The 21,452-nt window shown below is 34.6% G+C and overlaps 1 protein-coding gene across 1 annotated transcript in view; it reads left to right on the top strand.

Moving 5' to 3' along the window:
* LOC114680653 (pleckstrin homology domain interacting protein) overlaps positions 1-21,452 on the top strand; it is a 127,011-nt gene that overhangs the window by 30,038 nt on the left and 75,521 nt on the right. The window contains exons 7-9 of the mRNA XM_037208233.1: positions 5,719-5,879; positions 19,347-19,568; positions 19,864-19,964. Of these exons, the coding sequence (XP_037064128.1) occupies positions 5,719-5,879; positions 19,347-19,568; positions 19,864-19,964 (484 nt within the window). The remainder of the gene's footprint in view (positions 1-5,718; positions 5,880-19,346; positions 19,569-19,863; positions 19,965-21,452) is intronic.

Genomic DNA, 21,452 nt, shown 5'->3' with positions numbered 1-21,452 from the left:
GTCATGGTGGTCCTTCCTGGAACACCTGCAACTATCCCAGTCACAGTTGAGCACATCTCTTTTTTTTTTTTTTTTTTTTTTTTTTTTTTGGTTTTTCAAGACAGGGTTTCTCTGTGTAGCTTTGTGCCTCTCCTGGAACTCACTTGGTAGCACAGGCTGGCCTCGAACTCACAAAGATCCGCCTGGCTCTGCCTCCTAAGTGCTGGGATTAAAGGCATGCGCCACCACCACCCGGCAATTGAATATGGTTGCAGGGGAGATTGAACAATGGCTAAGTCAGGTTGCCCTTGGAACTAGATATTTAGTTTCTCATTTCCTGGTGCTTGAAGTTTCTTTTTTCCTGAGGCTTGGGGTTGTAAGCCTGAAGGGCTAGGGTCTTTCAGTAGGCAGAGAGACTGGGCCTAGCATGGGTTTTTGATACCTCAAAGTCCACCCCCAGGGACAGACTTCTTCCAACGAGGCCACACCTTTTAATTCTTTTACTCCTTCTAGGATTCTACTCCCTGTAACTAAACTTTTAAATATATGAAACTATGAAGATCACTCTCAGAAACTCACTTTATAATGTATATTAAAGTAGCAAATGTATTAAAAGCCTAAATGAGAAATGTAAACAAAAATCTTGAAAAGTAGATGTTTATTGTACTGTTTTCTCAGGAGGACTATTAGGAGAAAGCAACACAGAAAAAATTGATATTAGTGATTGTGTAAAATGTGATAGTGTCAAAAGACAGCATTACATAGGAGCCAAGTATATTGTGGAAAATGGAAATGATTTTCCATAACATATCTGCAGAAACTGAAGTGTATAAAGAGGAACTTGCACCGGGTGGTGGTGGCGGCGGTGGTGGCGGCGCACGCCTTTAATCCCAGCACTCAGAGGGAGGCACAGGCAGGTGGATCTCTATAAGTTCAGGCCAGCCTAGTCTACAGATTGAGTTCTAGGATAGGCTCCAAAGCTACATAGAGAAACCCTGTCTTGAAAAAAACCAAAAACAAACAAACAAACAAAAATAAAAAAAACTTTTTTAAGCTTTCAAGAACTCACAGAGATTAAAGCAGCATGCACAGGTCTGCACCAGGTCCTCAGTGTATATATTATGTATGACTTCCAGTTTAGTGTTTCTGTAATACTCTGAATGTGCAGACAAGAATCTGATTGTTGTGCCTTGTCTTTGGCTCTTTTCCTTCTGTTTGTCTTGTCCAACTTCAATGTGATAGTTTTTGTTTTATCTTCGTATATCTTATCTAGTTGTATTTATTATTATCTCTTAGCCAGTTCTTTTCTAATGAGAGACAGAAAGGGAGTGGATAAGGATGGTAGGGAAAGGTGAGGAGGAACTTTGAGGAATAGAGGGAGGGGAAATTGTAATGAGGATATATTATGTGAGAAAAGAAACAAAAAGTAACTTATCTCTGCCAGATTTGAACACAAATACTGCATAGATGTTAAATGGTTTTTGAAGAAAACTTGTATAATTTATGAAATTGGCTTTGGGTGGGGGTTATGTATTGTACTTTTGCAGTTATGTTTTATTTTCTAAATTGACTATGTACCATAATAATTCAATTCTTGAGAAATAACTAGAAGAGAGAAGTGATTTGTTTGGGAAGTATTGTCTTTCTGGTACAGATATTAGTGGATTTGAACTCTTCAGCTTGATATCCTGCATACACAGGTGTTGTTTTATATACATATGTATTAGTTACAGTGTTGGGGGCTTTCCACCTATGGTAGTTAAAGGGAGTGATATTTCAAATGGCTAATAATTGCCAACATTTTTATTTCATTACTGATTTACTTTCAGGAAAATTGAGTAAACATATTAGTTATGCTGTCATCTGTAAATTAAGTCAATTTAGTAGAGTAGTTGAAATACAAAACAGTATTTAGAGATAGAAAATATCTTATTTATCAGATACAGAGATACTCCATTTTCATCTTATTCTTAAATCTAGTTATTTTATTACTGTGTTACTTGTTAATTCACCAAATATATGTTGATCTGAGAATAGCCAGGTTTTAGACTAGTCTAAGTATAAAACAAACAAAATACATTATCTGTGGAGTTACGTTGTATGCTATGGGAAGAGGTGAGAAATAAATACGGTACATAAAAATGTGGTTTTATCTGTAAATGAGTTTTGTAAAGGAACAAATACATGGCTATATAAAGGGTATCAAGTGTTAGCAGTGGTGAGAGTGAGTTATGATTTTCAATGGGCAAATCGGTTTTGGTTTCATAGAAAAGGTGCCAGGAATTTGAGGAAAGATTAAAAGAACAACCCCCCCCCACACACACACACATGGTAGGCAGAAGGTACAGCTAATGCAAACACTCTAAATTAGGAGCATATCTGAAGTGTTGGAAGAATGAAGCAGATTAGCAACTGGAGCTGACAAAGGAGACGGAAGTAACAAATGAAGTCAGACAGGTGTTGATGTGATAAAATACCCTGGCAAAATCAGCTTGACAGGAAAAAGGTTTACTTGGCTTGGCTCACAATTCCAGGTTACAGTACCACGTTAGGAGGGAAATCAAGGCATTAGGAATTTGAAATAGCTAGTTATATTGCATTTGTAGTCTAAAACCGAGAACAGTGAATTCATTCATGTATCCCAGAGCTCAGCTTACCCTTTCCATTTTATATAGTGAAGGTACCCCCTGCTCAGGGAATGGTCCCACCCCCAATTAAGATGTATTCCCTCAGCTGGGCAATGGTGTCGTATACCGGGAGGCAGAGGCAGGCTAGTCTCTGAGTTCGAGGCCAGGCTGGTCTACAGAGTGAATTTGGGGACAGGCTTCAAAGCTACACAGAGAAACCTTATCTCAAAGAAACGGAAAAAAAAAAAGTTTTCCCCACATTAATTGATCAAGACATTCTCAGAAGTTAGCCTTAATATAGATAATCCCTTACAAGTGTACCCTGGAGACCTGCTTCCTTACATGTCATGTTGATAGTTAATATTAACCATCATATGAGACAAATTTATGTAAACCTTGGTAGGTCAGTATCAAAGGAAGTTGGTGATTATTCTGAGTGAAGTGAAAATATTGTAGATTTGAGTAGAGAAGGTGGTAGTACTGGGACCTGAAGTTAGGAAACATTTGAAATTCACTAGTCTGCCTAGAGGGGTATCTTCTTGGCTTGGGATGATAAGAAAGAATTTCCAAGGGAAAATGATTTAGTCGAGTTTAGAACTATTTCCTTTTTCCATAATTAGGAAAATAAACATACTTTTAAACCAAAGTTGTATTTCTAGTTAAAGCTTTAAATAATCTAATAAAAGAACAGTTGCTTTGTATCCCCTTACATCTGTTTAGCCATGCTCATTTAAAAAATTGATGTTCTACTCTAGTAAAATTTTTAAAATTTCTATAATTTGAGGCATTTCCTTTTTATCCAAAAATATAATTAACTCATTATTAGAATATGAGTAATTGCCATTATGTCTTTTCCCATGAAATTAAATTACATTGAACACTAAATTACATTGAACAGCCTTATATATCTTATTAACTAAGATTCACTTATATTCCTTTTTGTTTAAAAGGCTCTGCATTTGCTTGTGAATGAAATACAAGGTAATTTCTATTTTTCAGTGAAATAGTTAGATCTAGTAGGATAGATAGATTTTATAGCAATGGTATAATAAAAGAAAAAATAGGAGGTCATTGATTCCTAGATTATCTTTTTTTTTTTTGTAGAAATGACCTACCTTTTTGATAGTGTTTTGTTTTTTTTTAAATTTGACCTCTTCAATTGTATTTTAATATAGTCTTTTTTCTTTAATTCTTGTAATTACAAGGTTTGAAACACCAACTTGATTACCTGGTATCTCTATATATTATTTCCTTACTATGCCATATCCTTAGTGCTGTTGATGGTTCATAAGTTAGTTGAAAGCTTTATAATACTGTCTCCTACAGGATAGAATGCTAAGTAATTAATTGCTTGTTAAGTGTCACTGAGTGTAGTTAAAGATACTTTCTTGTGTTTCTAGAATGTTTGATTGCAAACTCCTGTGGTGTGGGGTTTTTATTTTTTTTCTGGTTGACTCAAATTTAATTCTAGTTATCTTGAAGATTGAGTAAACCTCATTTTTAAGGCAGTAACATGTTCTCATCTATAAAATATTTTATAAATAATATATTATCAACTGATTTTTTAAAAAGTTTTGACTAAAAATTTTGATACATACTATGGGTAGTCATTGTGAAATAGTAGTTTTGTTATTTTAACTGTCTCCAACAGTTGTGTCTTCATACCTGAACAGTGTTAAATATTATAAAATTTGAATTTCTAAGCATTTTGTAAGTTTTGGGTAGAAGGAGGTAAAGTACATCTTGATAACACTGTCATCATTTGGGTTGCATATTATTATTTTCTTACAGTACAGACAGGTGAGTCTGAGATGTCAGTGGTCTGTATTATTTGAATAATACAGTTTTATTTTGCTTCTGAAGGATAGTTGATAACTGGTTTTGTTTCCACAAAATAAAATTGAAGCCAAGCATTAGATGCTTTATTACCAGGTTATTTCTGTGTGTAAGAAATACATGACAGAGGCTAAACTATCATGGAAACCTACTGAGTTTCCTGTAACTGAATTATTGTATAACCTGCTTAAACTTAACTAAGTAAGTTAATTCACAGCTCTCAGATGACTTGTGATACTTTCAGGGTTAGATTATTGAATAGCATTTGTAGGCTAACAGTAGATATCTGTTGTATTCAAATAAGATTTTATAGTAATAGAACATATAAGCGTATATAATTTACTTTGAAATAGTGTTACTTTAAAACCTGTGAAGCATGTAGTTTTGTTAACTTTTCAGCAGAACTCACACAAATGTAGTGTGAGTCAAAAAGTGCATGTGGAAAAAAACACCTAAGTGAGATACTTTTGTTTCATAAATTATAATTTTTGCTAGGCTCTAATTTGAGTTAGATAGCATACTGTGTGTGTGTGTGTGTGTGTGTGTTATAGTATGTGTGTATATATAAACTACATATACTGTTTTTAAGAAATTTTCTGATAAAGTTCAAGTGAGAAACTGTAGTGATGGCATGTACTTTGGTGGGAAATCGGCCGCCTTCTGTTAAAAACAAAATCAGTCAGCATAGATTTATTGATTATCTTCTCTGTCCATAAGTTATGTATAGGAAGTAAGTACAGTAGTAATTAAGTTAGATGAGAACATTTTGTGTTGGAGTTAGCATATAAAGCAGATTAGCCTCAGTTAGCTCTTGAAGTCAAGATCCCCAAGTGACTTCTCTGTTTTCAATCATGGAAAGATGTGTTTTAAATCATTCTTGGAGACATATTTAGAGTATTTGAGTATTATTAATTGATGAAGAAAAATTACTAGAGTTTAGATTTAACTGCTTTTGTAAGGGAACCTTATTTCTTAGCATTAAAAGGTGTGTGTGTGTGTGTGTGTGTGTGTGTGTGTGTGTAAAATGTGTTTTTAAAGAATGACTTTGGATACAACATTTGATTTGGTTATTTATAAGAATAATGAGGACACTTATTTCAAGCAATAAATTATTTTTATTCTTTATTTTGAAGACTTTAAGCTAGGAGCCATATAGAAAGCATTTTTTTTTTTTTTTAAAGCAGCATGTGATAAATGAAACAAATTCTAGAAATCTGAATTTAAGAAACATAGTTTGTTTCTGGAGTACATTTATATTCCCCCATTTTTTTGGTAGCGGATACTCTGTTTTCAAGGAAGCTGAATGGGAAATACAGACTTGAACGACTTGTTCCAACTGCAGTGTATCAGCATATGAAGATGCATAAACGAATTCTTGGACACTTGTCATCGGTTTACTGTGTAACTTTTGATCGAACTGGCAGGCGGATATTTACTGTAAGTCATTTTTAAAGTCTTATCTTTACTGGTAGATAGAATTGAAGAAACATTGCTGAAATAAGAACTTGAAGTAAAAATTTTGATTTTAATGGGAAACTGGAAATTTGGGCAATTTTAAAAGTGTGCTCTAACAAGTTTTTATTTAAATTTGAACTTTTTCCAAGTTTAGCAGTTCCTAAATTTAGACCTGTTACAGTGTAATCACAGTTACATATACCCTATGAGTGTGTTTATGTATTTCTCAATAGTAATCACATGGCTGATGGTGGGGCTCTTAGAAAAGGTTATATCATATTTTTAATTAGAACCAGAGCCCGGGCAAGTTGTGGAAAAGTATTGTCTGCAGAGAACTACTTGCTAACCTGAGAAAACTCTTTTAAATGTTGATAGAAATTCTAAGCATATCTGACACTCTTTGCTTAGGATTTTGTGATCAGCAGGGCTTTTCAGCTTTGAATGAAAAAAATTATTTTGGAAGTATTTCAACTTATTTTTTTCAAGTGCCTTAACAGTCCGCAATTACCTTTGAAACAATAAAGTGGAAGATAGAACTTCAAATAGAAATTCCCATTTTTGAATTTGGGAAACTGCTGCTAACTTTAAAGATTTATTTATTATATTTTTTTATGCATATGAGTGTTTTGCCTGCATATGTATGTGTGCACCTGGTGCCCATGGAGCTCAGAAGAGGCATCAGATTTTCTGGAGATGGAGTTAATAGATGGTTGTGAGCATCTATATAGGTTGTAGGAATCAGCCTAGGTCTTCTACAGGAATAGCAAATACTCCTAACTACTGGCCATCTCTCCAGTTGCTAATTTTAATTGAAGTAGCAATGATTATAGATTCCTTTTGTTTTTCTTTGGATGAATTTGCATATAAATTAAGTACTACCTATATATTTAGTTATCTATAGAACATTTACAGAAAAGAACATCTGAAAGAATTTTCACATTTTTTTAAATTGATTTTAATTTATTGGGCATTTGTACTTCACTCCTGGTATCAATATCTCCTACTTTTACCTTTTATCATTTCCATTGCTTTTCTGAAACAAAAATAAAATTTCTAAGCTTCTTTATAGATTGTTAAACTCATGAAGAGCAGATAACTGTATTTGCTTTGTGCTTGCTACAGCCACATTAGTAGGTGACTTTTAAATTGTAACTGGATATCAATGTAGCTATTAATTTAATAGGTTAAAGTTTAGTTTTCAAAACCTAAATCAAGGCATTTCTAATATTTGAAAGAATTCCTTCAAAAGTGGTAGTAAACGAGAGTGAGAAGAAGTATTGTGTTGGTTTTGAATTTTGGTGATCATAAAAAATGTGTGACATTGTCACTTTGATGATTTAAAAAAGTACAGCTTTTCTATTGTTGATGTGAGTAAAGAACCTTATGGGAGTTCTTTCTTTAAGAGAAATATGGATTGTAAATACCAAATTTATGCAGGATTATCTGATTTGATAGAAATTTGATGCATAATCTCTTAGAATGTTTTGAATGAAACAACATTGACATAATGTGTTTGTTCCTATTTTTCCTATTTTTTGAGCTTAATAAAATTTTCAGTACAACATTTGAAAGTACTTTGAGCCAGGGAATAATCAAATTAACTGCTTTAGGCTCAATTGAGCTTACCACTTATTCTTGGAAATAGTTCCTTTTTTGTTTGTTTGTTTGTTTTTTAAATAAAGACACATGGTTTATCACAGAATCATATAGCCTGCAGAGTCGAAATTATTTATAATCCGGCCTTACAAGAAAATGGGCATCTCAGGGCATTTCATTTGGGGAAGAAGAATAAGTAAAGAAGAAACTGCCTCCTGGTGTTTCCTTTAGTTGAAGGCATATACAAAAGGGAAGAAGAGGAGCATAATAATGATTATATAGTCTTACCTAGACTCCAAAAGGGAAGAAGAGGAGCATAATAATGATTATATAGTCTTACCTAGACTCTAAAAGGGAAGAAGAGGAGCATAATAATGATTATATAGTCTTACCTAGACTCTAAAAGATATTTTTAAGAATGTGATATAATTTGCTAATTGTGCAAACTCATAGTTTTCATTTATGTGGTGATTTGTAGTTATATACTCTAAAATAGTACCTTGGAGTAGAAATGCTAATAGAGCCTGGTTTTTGTGTTTTAAAATTTAGTGTGTGTGTGTGTGTGTGTGTATGTATTTGCATTAGTTTATGTGCAGGTGCTTGCAGAGGCCATGTGTCAGATGGTGAGACCTATTTTTTTTTCAATTTACTTTTGTTTTTGTATTATCACTTAAATGGGTAACAGGGCCCATTTATATCTACTGCACATATTTATCTTGTAGAGTCAAACTGATGATGGGTATTTTCTCATTCAACTTTCTAAAAGCACACAACATACTGATCTGACTAGTACTTTATAGCTTGGTCTTGAAAATTGAAGAGGGATAGCTAAAGCTTGTGACAGTAGTTCATGTGCCAACACATTGACATATTTATTGGATTAACAATTTGGTAAAGGACTAACCAATATTTTCTTTTAGTACACTGGGTATTTTAAGACTTTCAATTTTATTTCTAAGTTGCTCTTTCAGGTATTTTCGAAAGCTTTACCAAGGGACTAATTCTCTTGAGTTTTCTGCAAAGGCCCAACTGTAGGCAGATTTAGTTCTATCCTTAAGAGCCTCAGCTCTGACCTCAGCTCTAGTCACACACAGCTTTACCACCTCTAAAGAAGGAGAGAGGGGAATGGATAATAATAGTAGCAACATAACGGGATTTTTGTGGGAGGATCTGCAACAAACACTGCATGTGATTAGTAGCTATCAAGGGGTACAGATAAAAGCCATTGAGCTTTACCTACTGCTGTTAATTTTTAGACAGACTTAAGCAAACGTTGTCGGTTTTTACTGTCTTAAATGCTTGTGTGATGTTAGATTTTGAACTCGTGACCTAGTCACTGACTTATGTTCTAGCCTCTAGCTAAACTCTTGTTCATAAATGCTATGAAAAGTTTTATAGGAATTCCTTGTAATTGGTAAGTGAAATTTTCTTTTAGGAAACTATTACTATTTGTGTTAATTTATTTTAATAATATTGTCTTGGTAGATTATTTTTTAAAAGGAAAGAGATAGCATAATTACAAGTTAAATTTTACTTTCTAATTCTTACTTAATCTTATAATCTTTTTACTTGGTTTCAGAATCACTGCCTGAAATTATGTTTACGAAAGAAAATCAGAGTTGATGAATTCTCAGGACTAAGGCAGCAATACAAAAGTTCATTGAGCACAAAAAAGACAGAGATCCCAGCCGGGTGCAGTGATGCAAGCCTTTAATCCCAGTACTCCGGAGGAGGCAGAATCAGGCCGGGCTCTATGTAGAGAGTTCAGGCCAGCCAGGCACATAAAGTGAGGCACAGACAGTGTCTCAGATAGAAAGAGAGAGGGAGAGGGCGGGGCGGGGGGGGGGGAGAGAGAGAGAGAGAGAGAGAGAGAGAGATCCCACACCTCCTTTCAGAAAGGTAAAATGTATTTCTTTTCCATTGAGACTAACGCAAAGGAATGTAAAATGCTACGTTTACTAGAGGTTATAGTAAAGAATATGGGTTGGTGCTTTTAATGAATTTGAATCTTTCTACCCGTCACTATTCTAAGAATTGGAGGTATAAAACTTGAAGACATCTGTTTACAAATAGTAAATGGACAGTAATGATACCATATGATAGGAACTTTTTGATATAGGACACCTAAATTAATATATTTGAATAGGCCCCTTATTCAATCTTACCATAGAAAATGTAAGGGAATTTACTGGAGAAGGAACACCTTAGCTGAATTGACTGGATGTTACCAAGTTAGAGAAAGGGTTTTACAAACTTTGAGAAATTATAATATATAATTGTACATTATTGGATATAGCACAGAATTAATATTGGTTATCATTGAGCAAAAACCAGAAATGCTGATGGAAGAAAACCATATCAAGTTCCTATCTGATGTGCTAAAGAGTAAGTCTTTCCTGAGGGCAAGAGAGAACAAGTGATAAATTTAAAGTATACACTGCATTTCTTCTTAGATAGGACTCCTACAGAAACCAGGCTGCTCCGAAATTCACCATCTTTCTGCCTCATGTTCAGCCAAAATGCTGGGATTGTGGGCGTATACTACCTTCTACGGATCCTTTTGCAGTGTATGGATTAAAACAGCAGTGATGTTGGGAGTGGTGTAAATTAGAAAGGTCCTAATAGTGAGCCATGAAACAAAGCAGAGCTGGAACAATCACAGGGAAATTGAAAATAAGATTTATATAATTTAAAAGACACACACACACACACACACACACACACACACACACACACACACACACACGGACGAGTATGAGAAGATGTACGTAACTTGTTTCACAGAAAGCCATCTCATTTACTGTGTCAGTCATTTAAGCAGAAAACATCTGCTAAGTTGGACATGCTGCTCTTGTGTCTGAGAGGCTTATGTGGGAAGCCAAATACACATTCTCAAGAACAGTGGGAACAAGAATGAGATGTAGCCTAGAAGATTCAGATGAAAAATCATTCATATGGAAAGCAACATTACATACAGCTGAAGAAAGCTTAATCTTCAACTTTTAAAACTGACAAAAGAACATAATAACTGCCATGGGTAGTTGCCTCTGATTCTGGAGGGCAGTAGGTAGGTAGAGAGAGCATCTTAGAAGCCAAGAGAAGAGTTTTTCATGAAAGACAGGAATAAGGCAAATAAGACTGAAGGTATCTTAAGAGTTTGCCAGTTGTTAATTATTACCTGAATCTAAATGTTTGTGGTCCCCCGCCAAACTCCCATTTCAAAAGTATCTTGAAACTAATCCCTATTAAGAGGTATACCTTTTGGTAATGGTTAGGTCATGACTTTGTGAATGGGTTGATTTCCTTTAAAGAGGCCCAAGGGGACTTGTTTGCCTCTTGTATCATGTCTGTTAAAGTTTCTACTTAGGAAGTAGACGCAAAGCTTTTTACTAGAAACTGAATCTCTTAGTCTCTGGGTCTTAGATTTACCAGCTTCCTTAAGTCAGAGCATTTAAATGGCTGTTTATAAATGACCCACTCCAAGGTATTGTTAAAATAGCTCCAATTGATTAAGACAAGTAACTTTGACAGATGCTAAGTTTCCCCTTTTATGTGTTTTAGTTACATTGTTACCTTCCCTATGTATCAAACACAGAGCTTTCTTACTATTGTTCAAAACCTTTCTGCTACCTACTTATTCCCTTTGCTAGGGATTGGATTGTTTTCTCAAACCATTCATGTGGTTAATTTCTTTATTAGCAGGTTGAGGCTGGTAGAGGGAATCTTGGTTTGAAGATCTTGACATAAGCTTGCACTATGCCCCAAAAGGTACCAATTGTTTAAGAGGAAAAATTGGAGGTGAGAAAAATAGGAAATAATATGACTAAATTAACTTTACTAATTGTAGGATGTATTGACACTGTGCATCCTGAAAATGTAGTGTCTTTGCAGTAACTTTTGTTACTGGATTAGCTGGATAATGTCATATAGATAGATTCTGCAGAGCCAGGTTCTGAGACATTGTACAGACCATATTTATAAACTTCTGAGGACATAAATAAGACAGGATTCCAGCTAGGAGAGCCTGACGAAATATGACAGTTAAATGTGATGTGTATATGGAGTCCAGTGCAAAAAAAAGAAGAGTACATCATAAGCAGAGTTGACAGACGGAATGGATCCTGCAGATTGAAGGTAGTATTATTTATATTAGCTAGACTGCTTATTCAGAGAAGGTCCTTGTTTTAGAAAGGAATGGTGTATCAGGTTTGCAACCTGCTCTTAAAGAGTTGAACAAAAGTCTGTCTTTCTCTCCCTGTGTCTGTTTATCTATCTGTCTAAGTAAGTGTGACTTTTTTTCCACCTTTAAAGTCAGGGAAAGATTTACAGGCTTAAATTTTAAGGCCAACTGAGCAAAATTGTTGTGTTCCCAAATGTATACAGTTTTCTACCTGCACAAACATGAACCATATTTATCACTTACCTCTCTATCAGATTTTTTATTTAATATTTCACATACTAGTCACTTAAAAATTTATTTACGTATATGTGATATAAGTGCATGTGTACATGTATGTAGGAATGCTTAAGTTCAGAAGCCAGAAGAGACTGTTGGCGTTGTCTACCACCCTTAACCTATTCTTTTAAGTAGAAGTCATCTCTCTCTGAACCTGGGGCTCTTGCTTTCTCTGGTAGGCTAAAATCCAGCAAGCCCCTGTGATCTTGCTGTCGTTAGCCCCTGTGAAAGCTGGAGTCACAGTCACTTGCAGAAAACTCAGTAGACCCTGGGATCTGAACTCAGGAAGCATTTGTAACCTCAGTCATCTCCCTAGCCTATATATTTGTCACTTCTAACCCTCTAGCCCTTGTTTTAGATCAGCAGCTGGAATGGACTTGGAAAAGGTAGTTTACTGACTGAGTAAGCCATATGAAAAATTACCATCAAGTTCTGAAACAGCTTTCCTTTTTAATAAGTAACAAGTTACTACTTGTTAATTACTTTAAAACTTGCTTTCTAGAAAGTAAAATTTGTGAATATAGATTTTTGACTGTGTTTTGTTTTCTGTATCAGATTTATGTGGTTTGTAGCTTTGTGTTAAAGTTTAGTGAAATTTTTATGTAGACTATACAGCATTTGTTTTCTGAGGCTTGAGGAAAATCAAAGTCTAGTGCATTACAAAATAGGAAGCCATGTCAGACCTGTAGAAGTTTCCTTCCTCAAAAGAGCAAAGTCATACACCTCCTCAGATAATGTGTTGCCTAGACTTGCTATATCCAGAAGAATGCTTGCAGTTCTCTCCATCATGGTGTTTGTCCCACTCAGTTCATCCTTTTTTTTTTTTTTTTTTATAAATACGGCCCTTTATAGAGGGATTCATAAAATTTTAAACTTTTTTAGATGGACAGCCTGATCTTAGTAGAAGATATATTAAAAGGAAGCAAGTATTACTACCACCACTTTAATGGAATACTTCAGAGAATTAGATAAATAGCAGTGAGTCCAGCATAAAGGCCTGTTTTAAAGGTACCTTACTTTAGTATGATATATGTGATCTTTTTAAGTTTAGTGCTAGAAATAAATAGGTTACATTAAACCAAATTCCTTGATTTGGAGAAATCTAAATTTTGCTTAAATCCTACTGTTCTCATCAGACATTTGTACTCTATTGTATTTTCAGAATGAAAGTACATTTTAACTTCTTTGCCTCCAATCTTCATTGACAGGATATCTTGAAATAATAATTAAAAACCCACTACATTTGGTCTCTTACTTTTAAAGATTAGGTAAGCTAAAGGCTGCACAAAATTTTTGTTGTACCGTTTCTCAGCTCATGCTAGGTTTAGTGACAATAGACAAGTAAAAACACGGACGGCAGTGAACACTTTTCACAGTAGTTATGGGTATATTATTAAGTAAAATAACTACTTATTTTTTGTCCATGCTATTTCCAGATTAACACTATATAACATTATAATTGGATTTAAAGTGAACCCCAAAATAAAATTTCAGTTTTGTAGCCAGCCTGATGCTTTTATCATAGCATTCTCTTATAATTATGAACTCTAAGTGGTGCCTCTTTGTAATTCTATCTGTTGTCATTGTCATTTATAAACTAGTAACTAAGTTTTGTTCTCTATCCTAGACCTTCTGTTGTAGCTTCAGATCTGTTTAGAAACAGTAGAAATCAGCGGGATCTGTCAATTGAAATTCTCTAGTAGCTACTTTAATAGGTTAAATCATGCTCTTAATACCTTCTCTGATTTTCCTTAGATTAAGCCTTTCTAGATTAGATGTTAGTATCTGGAGACAGTGTTCCTGCAATGATGACTACCAGTTTCTACTGGGCATTGAGACTTCACTGAAAAACAACAGCAGCAACAACAAAAAAACCAATGCCAGTCAAGATGTCTGTGCTGCCTAAATATATCTAAATGCTATCTAAATATTAGGTTTCCTCAGTATTGATTTTGGGAATTTTCCTTCATAAGTGCCTTTACTCAAATGAAATTCTAAACTTTGTTCACTTTTTTGGTCTGTTCTTTTGTTCCCATTTCTCAGGAAATAATATTCATGTGCTTGTTTTATTATTTCTTTATGTTTGCTGAGGTTAGTTATGTAATTTTTCCTGATTTGCTTTAAAATTTGTTCTCAGTGTCCTTCATACATTTATCTCAAAATTTATTTTCTTTTGACATTTGTCAGTATGAAAAGAATGAGTTTTGGTGTGGCATTTTCATGAATATGTGTCATTATGTTTTTTTGTAATTTGTCACCCTATTGTACTGTCCTCACTGTGTTCCTGTCCTCTGACTTGTTCCCTTAATTGGACACCCCTCTCCTGATGTCTCCTTCTTTGCTTTCAGCTCACAAATATCTATTTCACTTTCTTCCCCCGACCCTTTCAAGAAGTAAAGGAAGGAGCCAGAAAATAGAGAAATAGAGGGAGGGTAAAATTAAATATAAAAAAGGGAAAGAATAATAACAAGGGTAGGAGAATATTATGGGAGGAGGAGAATAAGAGATTGTATTGTTTTTAAAAAGTTAAAGCAAAACAAAACAATTCCAAATAATAGACTGAAAAGAAAAATTACTGCTCAGTAATGAAAACAGTGTAAACAAAATCAGGTGATGTATGAAGAGGAACTAAACAAACAACCTTGAAAATATTTAAAACACTATGAAACAGAAATACATCTAAAAGTGTAGTGATTTAAAAAGATGTGGCTGTGCTTGGTGGCACCCGCCTCTAATCCCAGCACCAAGAGTCAGGACCAGGTGGATCTGTCTGTGAGTTCTAGGCCAGCCTGCTGTGTTGTAAGAGAAAAGGATGGGGTTCTTTGAGCAGGTTCTTCTTGGGTTCTCAGATTGGAGATGGCCGGTTACCTAATAGGAAGCTTGGGAGCATCTTGTATTTCCTGTCGTCTGTACTAGTGCTGTGTCTGTATTAGACAGGTATCTAAAGTCCACCTGACCTGTCTGTATCTTGGTAGCTCTCTTGTTTTTTTTTTTTTTAACCTACCAGGGGCCTTTTCTGGACATACTGAGCTTTGCAGTCTGAAGACTGGCCTGGTTCTCTGAACCTCCTGACACTGACACTCCCCAGATCATTACAGCTGGTGTGACTATTTTATCTGGCAGATCTTTTCCAAGCCTATTAGGAGTGTGACAAGGGACCAAACCGTGAGGCAGATCTGCCTTCCTGCTTTTTCAAGAACTCCTGGAGTTTTTAGGTTCTGTAGCAGTTAGGCATAGATGCATGGCTGCAGAGATTGATCTGCTTGCTTTCTTCGGCTACATGGATGCAGAGGTTGATCCTCACTGTCCTCAGGCTCAGTCCTCTCAAACTCTCGAGTTTTCTCAGTTGGTGAGGTCTGTTGTTAGCCACCAAGGGCAGGATATTTTTGACACACTTCTTGTCCTCCACCTAGCCTCTTGTCATCTATGCCCTTTGGGTTTTCACTGTCCACCCCTCCACAACAATTTCCCTGAGCCTTTCATTATTCAGTGGCTAAATAGGCCAATTTGTGACTTCCCAACCTTGATCTCAGGCTCTTACTGTAGTTCAGTCTTTAGTGATAGGCTCTTCCTCAAGTGGTAGCCAGTTGCTGCCCATCACTTCGAGTGAAACATGAGATTTCTTTCCACCTGAAGGAATTACTATCTCACCAAAACCAGCAACTAACTTTGATGTGAGGATAGGACTTAGACTCTTGAGAATAGAGTCTAGTCTGTCTTCTGATTCTCCTTCACATGGATGTCTCTTTCCTTTATATATCTTAAATATATACCATGTTGATATTGAACCTTTTCACCATTCATATAACATTGTTCTTTTTAATACCCAATATGATTTTAACATTTTTCTTTTATTAGAGTCTGATGTCTTACTCTTTGATTTTTAACCTCAGTATCATTTGTGGTGCTGCAGTTAGGCTCAAGGAAAGAAAGCTTGTTTAAATTCTAACCAACAGTTTGATCTCTTTAAAGAATAATTTTTAGTCAGTTTTCAACTTACCTTTCACAGTTATGTAAAACACATGTGTAAGGTATTGAAGCTGTAATTCAGCAGTCATGTACTTTTCTTGGATTCAGTGCACTGGTTTGATACCTAGTGAGCAACAGTAAATAAATAAAACAATTTATAGTGCATTTATGCATCTATACTTTCAGTTTGGTCTTTTTTTTTTTTTAATGTATGAGTGTTTCTGCTGGCTTGTATGTATGTGCCCACGTGCGTGCCTGGTACCATGGAGTTCAGAAAGTGTCAGAGCCCTTAGAACTATATTTAGAGACAGTATGAGCCACCATGTGGCTGCTGGGAACCAAACCTGCTCCTCTACAAGAGTAGCAAGTGCTCTTAACTGCCTAATCATCTCTCCAGTCCCCTTTGCTTTGTTTTTGTGTTTTCCTGAAGCCTGAGTTAGCCTCAAACTTAGCCAGGGATGACCTTGAGCTCATCTTCTGTCTTCCACATGTTGAGATTACACAGGTCACAATGTGTTATCCTACATAGTTTATTTTCTCTTAGAAATACTTTTTTTTTCAGAGCTGGAGGGATGGTTTAGTGCTTGAAAGCATTGGTTGAGCTTCCAGATGTTCTGGGTTTGATTCACAGCACCCACATGGAGATAACAACTCCCTGTAACTCCAGTCCCAGAAAACAGGATGCTCTTTCTGGCCTCTGCTGGCACTACATGAATATGGTATATAAACATACATATAGACAACACCCATGCATGTTAAAAAATGTTTTCTCAATATTCTATTTTCCTTTCTCGTTAATTGTTTTCTGTGTTTGTAATTTTTACAGTCATTTTAAAAGAATTTAGTTGATTTTTTTCTTTCAAATTTCCTTTAAAAATTACTGATCAAAAGTAATAAAGTATGAGGTAGAATTTGCTTAGTTATACTTAGTGTTCTGTTCGAAATTCTGTCAAGAGTTCCATAGGAGCAAGAATAGGTTTTTGAGTAGTATAGTATAGATTTCCTTAAGTAGTTGATTAAAAGTTCTGTTATGTGATAGGAGGGAAAAAAAGGTTACTTGGAATATTAAATACATAAGCAGAAATATACATTAGTTCTATTATTGGCACTTGTTTGAATAGGGCAGAATAATAAAGTTAGTATTTAGTTGGTACAATTATTAAATAATAAGCTCAGGAATACAATAGGATTAAATTTAATTTGTGAGAAGTGGCTGGAGGGAGCACGAGTTGCCATTTTTATTGTTTGTTAAAGCTGACATTTTTATCAGAAAGCTAAAAGTGTTCATAGTTTTTTTTAACATGGGAAACAATTGTAATGGAGTATAGAGCAAATTCTCATTTAGATTCCTCTGAACAGTGAGTCACACTAGTATTTGGAAGCAGTTATACACATTTTGCTTTTGTCTTGTGTTATATGAATGTTTGGTGTAATATTCCATTTTTGTAATAAATACAAGTCAGAACCAAATACAGTCAGTCAGTTGTCTCTTGATATTTTGGAGGAGTTGATTCCAGGTCCTTTGTGGCTATCCGGGCTCTGTGGTTGTTCAAGTTACATCTATAAAAAATTGCAGATAATTTGTATACAACCTGTGTCTCTTACCTTGTACCTTAAGTCATCTCTGCATTACTTAACAATACCTAATGCAGTGCCAGTGCCTTGTAATTAGTTGTTACATCTTGTTTATGGAAAGAGGCTGTACATGTTTTGTGTACATGTGTTTGTTCTGAATATACTTGTTTATTGAAATAGATAATGGAGAGTGGTGACATTGTTTTGCCTTCAATTTTGGAACTGAATCTAAATGACTGGAGTGAATGGTTTACTCAATTTATGGAATTAAGAGAATTTAATTAAATGCGTGTTGTGAAATGTGCGTGTGTTTTTATGTTTAGCAAGTACTTGTGCTAGGTGTTGGGATAGACTTTGTTTTCAGAAATCAAAGAGTGCTGTTCTTACTTCCCTTACCACAGATGTGCAGATGGATTCTTATCCGTTAGTCCTCTTGATCTTTTTCTGATCTTTCTCTTCTGCTCTAGTAACAACTTACTGTATTGCTTTTTTTACTATCTTTACTTCTCTAGTAACAATTTATTCGTTTTACGGTTAACTGTTTTACCAGCTCTGAACTGATTTCCTGTTTTCTAGCCTCATTCACACCGATGACAAAGTACTCTTTGAAAAATACATCTTGTCCTGGTACTACCTTGCTTGATGTCTATTATAGATCATCTTATTTCTTCATTTTCACAATGTTACTTCATATTCTAAGTTAGTGTGCAAACTGCTTGCTACTTAGTAACTTTTCTAGTTTGCCTCAGGACTCAACCACAACTAGTTTGTATTTAAGTGGGCAATGTTTCAGGTAGTGTTGGCAGAGTATGAATTAATATACATGGTCTAACTTCTACTACTGTGTATGTCATTATTGTACATGTCATATCTTTGTTTTATTAATGTGAAGCAGAAAACTTCTGTGAGTTGTTTGCCTTAGTAGATTCTGTTTAGATCTAAAGGTTTAGGTTTTTTGTTGTTTTTTATTTGCGTTAGATTGGAAGATCTTAGAAGAATGGTTACATGAAACCATAGTGAAACTAGATCCTGCCAGACACTCAGTAATTTTAAAAGTATTTGTTTTCTATTTTAACTTATAGTTTTGAGTTTCTAGGATCATTATATGAGGATTAATGACATGATTTATACTGTTTTAAGTATTTGAGATTTTCATATTAAAAGATAAAAATAGAACCCAGAAGTTCTCATCTCTGTTTTGGAATGTGAAATTGTAATATTCCAGATGAAGAATTAACAAGGAACACTTTCCTTAAAAATTTCTTACTGCATTTAAGCTAAACTAAAATTTTATATATGCTTATTGGCTTCAAAGAGCTAAGCCTTTTTTTCTGAAGAGCAATTTTAGCCAGTGTCACAAATTTTAGCTGAATGTCAGTAATAGTAAACTTGTTTGTTACACTTTCAACTTTCTAGAAGCTTCTGCAGATTACCATACTTTTAGTTTTGTATAGCAAAATGACATATATGATATTAGAAACCAATGTATAATATAATTGTTTTGCAATTAGATTTGATATTATTACTGCAGAAATTCAAATTTCTTTGTAAGATTGGAGGTAGTAAGATTGAAGGTAGAGGTAATTAATTGTAGATGGTGGGTGGGGACCATTGATGCATGTTAGTTATTGCCTATATCTTCTCTTGTTTGCTTATGGTTACACAGATTTTAATTATTGAATGGCTTAATAAAATAAGGAATTTAGGAAGAAGAATAGTTCTTAAGATTTTTCTAGTTTTCAATGCCTGCCATGTAATTGTTGATATATGGACATAACTCATTTTTTTAATATTACAATTTGAATTATTATTTATAGGATTAATTCTGTCAATGTGTCTATTCTCCTTTCAAGGGTTCTGATGATTGTCTTGTGAAAATCTGGGCCACAGATGATGGGAGATTGCTAGCTACTTTAAGAGGACATGCTGCTGAAATCTCAGACATGGCTGTTAACTATGAGAATACTATGATAGCAGCTGGAAGTTGTGATAAAATGATCCGAGTCTGGTGTCTTCGAACTTGTGCACCTTTGGCTGTTCTTCAGGGACACAGTGCATCCATTACATCACTACAGGTAATTGTTTGAAACTCGAGGAAACCTTTTTTGATTTAAAAATTTAAATTTTAATTAAGATTCAATTAAGTTTTATGAAGTCACTTTTACAATATAGTATCCAAGGTTTAAAACAGAAAAGTATTCCTGCTTTATGAATTGTATGGACTTGTTATGTCACAGCAATCATGAATTTAATTAATTCTGTGTTTCTGATTACTATTAGTTTCTATTAATTTGCTTTTTAAAGGAGAGTTTCATTATTTGGACTGTCTTTGTTCTTGTAAAGACTGTTTTCCCTATTATTGCTTTTCAGTTCTCACCATTGTGCAGTGGCTCAAAGAGATACCTGTCTTCTACTGGGGCAGACGGCACTATTTGCTTTTGGCTTTGGGATGCTGGAACTCTTAAAATAAAGTCAGTTGCTATTTTATTCCATAAAATAAGTGTGCTTAATTGTTGAAAGTTTAAAAGATCCAACAAAGGGAATATATTTAATTTTTTACTGGATTAAATAACAGAAATAAGCTTTGATTTTTCACTAATTTCTTTCAGTTTTATGCCTCACCATTTTTTTTATGCTTTAATTTTTTTTCCCTCATACTTATTGATGTTAGTTATCTTTGTCTCGAGCCCAGTTGTTTCCTTAAAGGATATGTTTTATTGCTATGTCTTTCTGTAGGCTGTATAATTTTGTCTCAGTAGCTTAATTTTATGCTGAGAACATATTAGCGTTGCTAATGCTATTTAGTGTTTTCCCAAGGTATTTTATATTATTTGTGGCTATTGTAAAGGGTGATGTTTCTCTGACTTCTTTCTCAGCCCTTTTATTATTTGTGTATAGGAGGGCTACTGATTTTTTTGAGTTGATCTTGTATCCTGCCACTTTACTGAAGGAGTTTATCAGCTGTAGGAGTTCCCTGGTAGAGTTTTTTGGGGTCACTTATGTATACTATCATATCATCTGCAAATAGTGAAAGTTTGACTTCTTCCTTTCCAATTTGTATCCCTTTGATCTCCTTTTGTTGTCTTATTGCTCTAGCTAGAACGTCTAGTACTATATTGAATAAATATGGGGAGAGTGGACAGCCTTGTCTTGTTCCTGAATTCAACATACGAAAATCAGTCAATGTAATACAACATATAAACAAACTGAAAGAAAAAAACCACATGATCATCTCCTTAGATGCTGAAAAAGCCTTTGACAAAATCCAACACCCCTTCATGATAAAGGTCTTAGAAAGATCAGGAATATAAGGAACATTTCTAAACATAATAAAAGCAATTTATAGCAAGCCAACAGCAAACATCAAATTAAACGGAGAGAAACTCAAAGCGATATCACTAAATGCAGGAACAAGACAAGGCTGTCCGCTAATGATATTTAGAATAATTTAAATTGCATTACTAAGTCTGTAAACATTAGTCTTTATTTTAGATTTAGGAAAACAGATGAAGTTTCATTATGCTACATTAAGTTAGATACAAATACTCTACAGCAGCACTTCACAGTGTTGCTTTCCCCTGTATTTGTTTGCAGTCTTGGTTTGCAGAGGTGGAAAGATGGCTCAGCAATTAAGAACGCTTAGAACATATCGGATGCCCAGTTCTGACCTTTACAAACATCAGGCACACACTTGACATAATGAACATACATAAGTAACAGGTAGAACACTCATACAAATAAAATAAATACATCTAAATTTTTTTCAATTTTAGTTTATCAAATCAGGGTGGCAGAAGAGTTAATCTTTTGATTAAGGACACCGAAGTAAAGAAAGGTAAAATGGTTTTCTAATAGCTGAAACCACTTCTGAAAAAATTATTTCCAGGTAGTACTTTGCTTTATGTGCCATTTTTTTAATTGGTTCTCACATTGTAACTCATGTTGACCTGAACTCATCA

This window comes from Peromyscus leucopus, chromosome 7 (assembly GCF_004664715.2).
Source record: "Peromyscus leucopus breed LL Stock chromosome 7, UCI_PerLeu_2.1, whole genome shotgun sequence".
Taxonomy (NCBI): Eukaryota; Metazoa; Chordata; class Mammalia; order Rodentia; family Cricetidae; genus Peromyscus; species Peromyscus leucopus.
Note: the sequence above shows the minus strand (reverse complement) of the source record. Positions and strands in the feature narration are given on the sequence as shown.